Here is a 9,817-nt window from a genome sequence, read left to right on the forward strand (position 1 = left end):
GGGGAGCTCTCCCGTTGCTCACTTTTTTTTTCCCCCCCTTTGTTTTTCATTCAGGTTGTTGGCTTAGCTGCAAAGCAAAGTAGGATAAGAAATATTTCAAACACTGTAGTGAAAGTAAAGCAGATCCTTGGGCGAAGGTAAGAGAACAGGTGTGAAAGGGAAGGTGAGAAGTTCAGTTTTCCCCAGTAAAGCTGGTCAGTGCTGACATTGGAGGCATTTTAATCTAGTGTGATAGTAGTTAAGTTAACCTGGCATTGACAGGAGGGTATGTCAGATCTTAAAAATTCCTTATATTATGAACTTCTTGTTCTACATTTCATTCCAGGAGTAAAGAGATGCGTAGTATTTTTTATCTGAATTTGTGAAATCAAATTGTGAAATTTATTAACAAGTTGCATATATGCTTTTGACATATACTTAAGTTTTTTAACTAAAACATCTTGTTGTTACCTGGGTGTTTTCCTGTGGCTAATATCCACTGTGGTTTTAGTTGCATGAAACTTTGTATTGCCTTTTATTACAGTCAAGAAACGCACTGATGTAATGCCTGTTGTGATCCTTCAGTTAGTGGAGCTGTGACGGTTTGCACTGGCAGTTACAGCGATACTAGAACTAAACTTGCTGGTTTAGGTCTAACATCAGAGGTGTGACAAAACTTTTCAGTGATAACCTAGCTGTGTGTTACAGCTCTTTCACTGAAAGGAGTTGACAAGTTGATGTCTCTTCTGATGTATTTCTCAGCACTTTTCAGATGCATAACTTTATGTCGTTAGTGGAGGATTAAGGATAGTCAGCTTATTGCTCTCGCGTTACTTCAGTCAATGCAACAAAAGTGCCACTAAAATCGTTTATAATGATTATTGGGGATAGCAGGTTAAAACAATGTGTTGGCTTTTGTTTTCCCTTTTTCACTAACTAGTACTAACTAGTAGCTATATTTTCTGTCATTAATTTGGGGAAAGGGGATTGAAAGATGCCAGCAGTTACAACTGTTGGCTTTTCTTCTCCTGTATACATGTATCCGTAGAGTGGAAACAGGAACTTTGGTTGAAGTATAGCTTCATGTGCTGTTGTTGTTATAAGGAATATCAGCAAGATAAATTTATGCAATTACCCTTGAGCATATAATTTATTTTGTTATTTTGAATTTGTCTGGACAGCTCTAGTGACCCACAGGCAGAGAAATATATCGCAGAAAGCAAATGTTCAGTGAGTATGAGCTATTTTTTTTGTTGTTCTCAGAATAACTTGTATCATTTTATACTGTTCTTGGCATTGTTTGTGCCACACCGTGTTTGTGTTCTGTAGTGATCAGCTCTCACTATATGATGTCCATTTGCTGCTGTGTAGAATGCTTCTCTTTTTATAAAGTAGAGAACTTCACCGTGTTCTGCCATCATAATATAGTCCAACAGAAAAATTATATAAATCTCTTGGCCATTCTCAAAAGGGATGATTCTTAATATATTTGGGCAATAGCGTTGTGGTGTTTCTTAACACTGGTAGAGATGCTCAGGTTACAGCATCTGGTGATAAAAATGCTTAACCACTTGATTTAATCTCAGTATTTAATTTAAATAATACTGTGCTTGTTACTAGACACCTTTTTGCAAAACGAGAAATATTATCCTGGAAAACATATTCCTAAAGAAGCAATGAGTTTTTCTCTTTTTTTTGACTGTTTGTATTGACAGGCTTATGTAGATAGTTGATCTTTTTTCTTATGGAATGTAAGCAGGCAAGTACTTTTGTTCTAAATGTTGCTTTTGTACGAAGGAAAACTTCTAATAGGAAAAAAGTCTGGAGTCTTTAAGTCCATATGAATGTCACTGTCATGTCTGTTGGATAATACAAGGGGGGGTTTTGTGATCTCTGATAAGCATCTTGGAAGCATTTATTCTCTTGTAACTAACAAAATATTTACACAGTCCAATGGTTTTTACTTTGAACAGAAACTAAATTGAACGTTACTTTTTGTTAATAACCAAATTACGTATCTAACAAAGGTATGTTGGTTTTGCTTACAGATAATTGAGAAGAATGGAAAACTTCAATATGAAATAGATAATAAATTTATTAACCCAGAAGATGTGGCAAAACTAATTTTCAGTAAAATGAAAGGTATATAATAAGTAAAAACATAACATATTTTAGTTTTTTAAGCTGTCCTCATATTTAAGATGTGATATATTGGGTTTTTTTGCTTTTAATCAACATGTTCTGCCTATGTTTATAAACAGAAACTGCTCAGTCTGCATTGGGTTCAGATGTAAATGACGTTGTTATCACTGTACCATTTGATTTTGGAGAGAATCAGAAAAATGCCCTTGGGTAAGAGGATTAAGATTTTTCTGTTATTTAACATGCCTAAAGCAGACTGGCTGGCAGATCAGCAATGGGAATTCTGCTGGACTTCAGCTTGCGACTATCAGTCAAGACACTGGGATACTATTTGAATTGGGAAAATGTGAAAGTAGGAGATAAAAATCCTGACTTTAGAAACTTTTCATGGAATTCACTGTTGTAACCAAAATGAAATTCTGAATCAACTGAAGTGAGAGGGAATTTTGGTATCATCAAGGATAGAATGTCATTTCAGATGTGTTATTTCTAGTGGATCTTCAGTGTCTGCTTTGAAATGCAAATAGTTTGTCAGCCCTCTTCCATAATTTCCCATCCCCTCATACAACAACACTCACCAAACCAAATGGCGTTACATGACTTTACTGATGATTGTTCTGTCAGAGAGCAGATAGGAATACACACCAGTATTCTGCTTGGAAGTTCTGCTTGGAAGTGTAGCTGTAAAAGTTCTTCCATATGAAAACGTAAATAGACTTAAAGCTGTGCGTAAGTGGCAGCATCTATTTCTATTTTCTGGTATGTAGAAGCCATTATGTTGAACTGTCATGAAATACTTAAAGCACACTTAAAGTTGGTCATAAAACATTAGTGAGCTGGGTATTTGCAGTATGTGTGATGAAATACTCTATTGCTTTGACATGCAAGTTTCAAAATAACTTCAAAGTGGAGGAAACTACTTGCAGGGCAGTCCCAGGGTTACTGAAGTTTCAAGAAAACATAGAATCATAGAATAGTTTGGGTTGGAAGGGACCTCTAAAGGTCATCTAGTCCAACGCCCCTGCTATGAGCGGGGACATCTTCAACTAGATCAGGTTGCTCAGAGCCCCGTCCAACCTGACCTTGACTGTTTCCAGGGATGGGGCATCCACCACCTCTCCAGGAAACCTGTTCCAGTGTTTCACCACCCTCAGCGTAAAAAATTTATTCCTTATATCTAGTCTAAAAAGTTTGCCACCATCTTTCTTATAAGCGCCCTTTAAGTACTGATAGGCTGCAAGAAGGTTCCCCCAGAGCCTTCTCTTCTCCAGGCTGAACAACCCCAACTCTCTCAGCCTTTCTTCATAGGAGAGGTGTTCCATCCCCCTGACCATTTTTGTGGCCCTCCTCTGGACCAACAGGTCCATGTCTTTCTTATGCTGAGGGCTCCAGAGCTGGACGCAGTACTGCAGGTGGGGTCTCACCAGAGCAGAGTAGAGGGGCAGAATCCCCTCCCTCGACCTGCTGGCCGCGCTCCTTGTGACACAGCCCAGGATACGATTGGCCTTTGATGCAGCCTTTCTGTGAAGAATTGTTAGAAGTGAGGTGCGATAACTTGGTTTGGAAGTAAAAGCAATTTTCCTAGCATGATATCTGTTGAAATAATGTGCCAAGAACTTTTAATACCAAATCTGAAGATAAGTTAGCAAGTTTGACTGAGGGTGGGGTTTTTCATCTTGCAGTTGAGGGGGGTTTTGCTGGTTTTTATGGGGTATATAGACTGATACATCAGTGTTTTCTTTGACAATAAGCACACAGCAGATCCAACTACCAGAACAACACAGTAGCAACTGAACTTCCTGATATCTTTCTTTTCCAGTCACTTTGCTTTATTAATACCATGCTGTAACCAACTTCTGAGTTGGTGACGTATGTAGTTCAGATGAAATCTTACTAGCATGCGTGACTATAGTGAAGTCATGAAAGTAAAATGAAATGCTGTTATGCCTTATCACAGGGAAGCAGCTGCAGCTGCTGGATTTAATGTTATGAGATTAATTCATGAACCATCTGCAGCTCTCCTGGCTTATGGAATTGGCCAAGATTCACCCACTGGGAAAAGGTAAAATCCTAATATTTCACTTCTTAATTGTAAGCTGCTGTGCTTAAATCCTGAGAAATCTTAAATGAGGGAGTGATGAGTTGCCTTAGCAGTCAATACAAAATTAATGATTTGAGGCTTGTTCTTCTTTTTTCTCTCAATAAAGCCAGTAACAATTTAGACGTCGTAAATCCGTAGTATTTTAAATCTCTTTGTTCTGTTTTTTATTTTTTTAGAATTGTCTTTAAAGATTTGTGCCCAGATTCTGTCTTGCTCTTTAATGAGCTGATTGGCTTGAAGAAAAACGCATCCCTTCTTAAACAGATTTTGGCATAGCTGGTTTTTAATTGTGGGAGATGGGGTCATTTTACATGCGGTAGAACTAAAGCCGAGTTCCTGGGTTCAGTACGTACATTGGGTTTCCCTTACGAATATTCAAATAATTCACAAGATTTTCAAAATAGCAAAGACTGCTGTCAGTGCAAACAGATGTCTTGTCTTTTTTCTTCTTGGTTGATATTTTTTACCCTTCTCATACAATTCTTGCCTATAATCTTGAATGTAATGTTCAATTCTCAATTGTGTTGTAGGAAAAACGTTGACTACTCTCACTGTATGAAATAGACTAATTTTGTTCTTTAGAGAACATTGTCAAGTGGACAGTGGTACTAAGACGCATTAAATACAAACACCCCAAATCAAATTCTCTTGACAAAACTGATTAAAACCTGCAATACATTATATGGTGGTCATCTTTTTAGACAGTGTGTCAAAGTAAACATAGTTTTAGATGGCTTATTAATATTACTTTCTTTCTTTTCTTTTTTCTTTTTTTTTAAACCATGGCAGCAATGTGTTGGTTTATAAACTTGGTGGAACATCGCTTTCTATCACAGTCATAGAAGTAAACAGTGGAATATATCGTGTGCTTGCTACAAACACAGACGATAGCATTGGTGGAGTTTGCTTCACAGAAGCTCTAGCACAACACTTAGCTTCTGAATTTCAGAGGTAGGTTTTGAATTCCAAGCGTGTTGCTGTTAGGACAGGAACTTCGTTATCTGATGCTTGCTCTCAAAAAGAAAAAAATTCATATTAGGTTGTCAGATCTAGCAGACTGTCTGCAAGTGAAATGGCTCAAAGATATTAAAGGAACAGTCAGTTGTTGGGGGCCAAGGAGGAAGGCTGGGAAATACTTGGTTTTGGGTAGATGTTGCCCAAAGTCGGTGTTGAACTATTAAGGGCTCAGCTATGAACTGTTCTGTGTTTTGAGTGATGTATGTGACTACAGGCTGCTTACATCTGTTCAGTCACAAGCTTTTGGGGTGGCAGGGAGTTCACCTGTGTGGGTTTTGTTTGTTTGTCTTGTTGGCATGAAGGACTGTGGCGGGGCTTGGATCATCAGGTTGAAGTCTATATAGCATGTCATCCTGTGATGAACAAATGCATTACCATCAGCTCTAGTGATCTTAAGGTGGTCAGTTGCGTACTATCACAGGAGGAGACTTTTTGGATGAAACATACTATTCTGTTGACCTATGTAATGTTTGGTGTTCTATTTCTTCTTAATCTGTGGTTAAAATTAGTTAACTTGCAGGCCTTTTCTTGCTGTTCCTTGCAGTCACTTACAAGATGTGTTCAGCTGAGAAACTGTTCAGAAAGACTTAAATCTGTATGATAAAACACTAATGACCGAGTTCAGGGTGCCTCTACACAGCGTTCTTTAGTTGAAGTTGAAATAGACACTTTTATTCTTCGCAAGCTTTCAATAGTGGCATTGTAGATAATGCTAAAATGTCTACAGAAAAAAAGTTCAATAGCTTTAACCTGTTTTTCCTTTCAGAATATTAGTGTTATCACTCAAATGCCTGCCTTTCTAAACTGATATCTGTTCTTAAATGTAGGTCTTGTAAACATGATATTAGGGGAAATCCCAGAGCCATGATGAAGTTAATGAACAGCGCTGATGTTGCAAAGCACTCGTTATCAACCCTGGGAAGTGCAAACTGTTTTGTAGACTCATTGTATGATGGATTGGATTTTGATTGTAATGTGTCCAGGTAAAGCAAATCTTGAAGCTACTGCTTTTATATAAAACTGTGCTTGAAATATTTCTAGGTGGTATTTAGGATGTTCAATAAGCTTTGATTTTTTTTTTTTTTTTTTTTTTTTGGTGGCATTAATTTTAGAAACGGAAGTAGGATGGAAGACCAACTTGCTTGCTTTCAGCTTTGTTTCATATTGATGGTTCTGTTATGATGCGATCTGTAGTAGTTAGTGCTACAACCCTAACAGTGTTGCCCTAATGGTTAGAAAATGAAGTGCGAAAAGGCACAGGGAGACCCCGCTCTTTGGAGTCTGGTTGTTGATGAAAGGGGAATAGATACTGTAATTACGCAAGGTGGGAGGGCATTTCCCCTTATTGTTGTTTTTGTTGCTGGTTTTTCCTTAAAAAAAGAAGACTTTTGGACTCTCTCATCTAAACGAGCTCCAGAATGATAGGAGTCATAGAATCATAGAATCATTGAGGTTGGAAAAGACCTCTAAGATCATAGAGTCCAACCGTCGACCCAACACCACCACCCACTAAACCATGTCCCTAAGCGCCTCATCTACTCGTCTTTTAAATACCTCCAGGGATGGGGACTCCACCACTTCCCTGCGCAGCCTGTTCCAATGTTTCACCACTCTTTCAGTAAAGAAATTTTTCCTTACATCCAATCTAAACCTCCCCTGGTGCAACTTGAGGCCATTTCCTCTCGTCCTGTCACTTGTTACTTGGGAGAGGAGACCAACACCCACCTCGCTACAACCTCCTTTCAGGTGGTTGTAGAGAGCGATGAGGTCTCCCCTCACCCTCCTTTTCTCCAGGCTAAACAGTCCCAGTTCCCTCAGCCTCTCCTCATAAGACTTGTTCTCCAGACCCTTCACCAGCTTTGTTGCCCTTCTCTGGACACGCTCCAGCACCTCAACGTCCTTCTTGTAGTGAGGGGCCCAAAACTGAACACAGTATTCGAGGTGCGGCCTCGAGTCATGGAAGTCTTGATGTTGCCTCTATTTGACAGCTGGAGTAGAAAGATGTTTTCTGTCTTTTTGTTCATACTGCTGTGTCCTACTCTAAGTCTTTTCTCTCTTGGCGTGATCCCTTGTTGAGGTGTTTAGCTAATTTTGATTGCTCTTCCAGTCAGCAGCAGCTTTAGACTTTCCAGTTCCAGAACTGTGCATCCACTGCTGCAGCAGTTGGATCTGGTCTGCTGCAGCAGCTGGATCTGGTAAAACAAGGCACAGTATGTTCGCAAGTGTGAGAAGCAATGCTGCATAACTTGTTTGGCTCAGTTTTGGATAAGGATGCTAGTCCTGTGGACTAGTGTTGGAGAATTTGACTTGCTGTATTCGTACAGAGTAAAACTTCTCTTCAGGCTTGAAAGAGCCTGAAGCAAGCACAAGTTTGTTTTTCAATTTGCTTGCGTACCTACTCCCTGCATGCGAATCAGGACACAGCTTGATTTGTCTCTGAAAATTCAAGAGGCACATTTGAGTTGTTGTGTCTCCATTTTAAAGATGATGAAGCAGTTCCAGGATTTTTGCTGCTTTTTTTCACATATGAGTCAAGACAACAATACTGTTTTTTGTCTAGAGTACACTGAAGAAGAATGAATGTGCATTCCACGTAGGTGTTAATGGTGGAATCAATAGCACAGATATTTTCACAACAACAACAACAAAAAAATCACTTCTTTGAGATTAATAATTGGGAAATAAGGGGGTGTTTTTGTTTTTTTTAAATCCCTTCATACCAGGTATAGCTAGAGAACCAAAGTATATTCTAAAAATGATTGTTCTTCAGTTTTAGGTGTTTGTCTCTAATGGATGAGATGACGCTTCTTGAATTTTATTTTTCTTCTTTTTCTTCTAGGGCCAGGTTTGAACTTATCTGTTCTTCGCTTTTTAGTAAATGTGTAGAAGCAATTAAAAAGCTCTTACAGCAAGTTGGATTTACAGCAGATGATATTAATAAGGTAACAATAGAAATCGTTTGTCTGTAGTATGCTTTATAACTCGACAAGAAGAATATTTATGGGGCCTGTTTTCCTTGCAGACTGAGATTATTTCATGATGTGTTTAAGCATTTTTTGGCTCAGATCCAACAAAGTATGTCGACTCAAGCTCTTTAGAACTCCTGTCTTTGATTTCAGTTACTTGAAGTTAAGTATAAGGTAGAGTCAGCAATGTGTTTTTGCTGCTGCATATTGAGTAAATGGTAGTGGATTTATCTCCATTTGGTGTGTTTGCGTAACTCTTGGTAGAGCTGAGTACCACCTTCTTTAAGTTTTGTACATAGACTTTCTTCTGCCTTCACCGAGCTTTGGGTGGGGTTTGCTGACGCTTCTGCAGAAAGCCCGAGTTCTGACTTTTTTTGTCTTACGAGTTGAACAAATCACTTAGTGTCTGCTTGGTGCCTGTGTTCGTTCTTGTTAGCTTAAAAAACTTAGGAACATGTTAGGTGCCAAACCATAGAGTGTTTTAATGCCAAAGATGGTAACTAAAGTAGGAAACATTACTAGTTTCATTCAAATGTCTTTTTTGCTTTGATATAAGAGCGTAACTTCATCTCAAGCCCTGTGCACCAGTGTGTGGCAAATAGTGCTGTATTTATCGCTGGCAGAATTGGCACATAACTTCTGCAGCAAAAGTTAGCTGGCGCTTTTAATGATAACTGAGGCTATTTCAGACTCTTGATTAGCGTTTGCTGTGTCACACCTGAGTTTTACTGGTAGGATAATGAAGTGTCCTAGGCCATTGTTCAGTATGTAGCAGTATTTTTTAAGTGGCCCAATGTGCTGTCCTCTCAGGCCTTAATGCTTTGGGGGGGATTGTTCAGAGACCATCTTTTGTTTTCTGGTAGCAGTATTTTTTAAGTGGCCCAATGTGCTGTCCTCTCAGGCCTTAATGCTTTGTGTGGGGGGGAGGAACTTTAATAATAAATTAACCTAATTTACAACTCTTAAGTTATGTTTTATGTGAAGAAAAGTGGGAATTAGCCTTGTTTCCAGATCTGGTTGATCTCAACAAAGTCACTGTAATAAGAGAAGGGTTTTACGGGTTTTTTCTTGCACAAGATCAGTAAGTGACAGCTAGTTGTCAGTGACATCCCTCAGGAATTGATGCTGGGGCTAATACCATCTAATGTCCCTATTAATAACATAGGTATGGGTAGTGTGTGCTCTCAGCAAGTTTGCAGACAGTACCAAAGTGAGGGGAGCAATGAATAACACTGTAGGTCAAGGCTGCTATTCAGAGGGGTTGAAAAAGGTGAGAGAAATGTATACAATGGAATAGAATATTTCTGTTGGAAGGGACCTACAATGATCATCTAGTCCAATGGAGAAGAACATCATGAAGATCGACAAAGGCAAATGTAGAGTCTGGGATGGAATAAAACTGTGCAGCAGGAGAGGCTAGCGGTTGCTAGAAAGCAGCTTTGCAGGAAAAGACATGGGAGTTTGTTGTGATTTAACCCCAGCCGGCAACTAAGCACCACAGAGCCGCTCGCTCACTTCCCCTGCAGCGGGATGGGAGAGAGAATCAGAAGAGTACAAGTGAGAAAACTTGTGGGTTGAGATAAAGACAGTTTAACAGGTAAAGCAAAAGCCG

The 9,817-nt window shown here is 39.1% G+C and overlaps 1 protein-coding gene across 1 annotated transcript in view; it reads left to right on the forward strand.

The window, feature by feature from the left end:
- HSPA14 (heat shock protein family A (Hsp70) member 14) overlaps positions 1–9,817 on the forward strand; it is a 15,274-nt gene that overhangs the window by 502 nt on the left and 4,955 nt on the right. Inside the window, exons 2-9 of the mRNA XM_009285548.2 lie at positions 55–137; positions 1,161–1,209; positions 2,028–2,121; positions 2,241–2,331; positions 4,079–4,183; positions 5,012–5,173; positions 6,067–6,222; positions 8,079–8,181. Coding sequence (XP_009283823.1) covers positions 55–137; positions 1,161–1,209; positions 2,028–2,121; positions 2,241–2,331; positions 4,079–4,183; positions 5,012–5,173; positions 6,067–6,222; positions 8,079–8,181 — 843 coding nt within the window. The remainder of the gene's footprint in view (positions 1–54; positions 138–1,160; positions 1,210–2,027; positions 2,122–2,240; positions 2,332–4,078; positions 4,184–5,011; positions 5,174–6,066; positions 6,223–8,078; positions 8,182–9,817) is intronic.

This window comes from Aptenodytes forsteri, unplaced genomic scaffold (genome assembly GCF_000699145.1).
Source record: "Aptenodytes forsteri isolate BGI_AS27 unplaced genomic scaffold, ASM69914v1 Scaffold87, whole genome shotgun sequence".
Taxonomy (NCBI): domain Eukaryota; kingdom Metazoa; phylum Chordata; class Aves; order Sphenisciformes; family Spheniscidae; genus Aptenodytes; species Aptenodytes forsteri.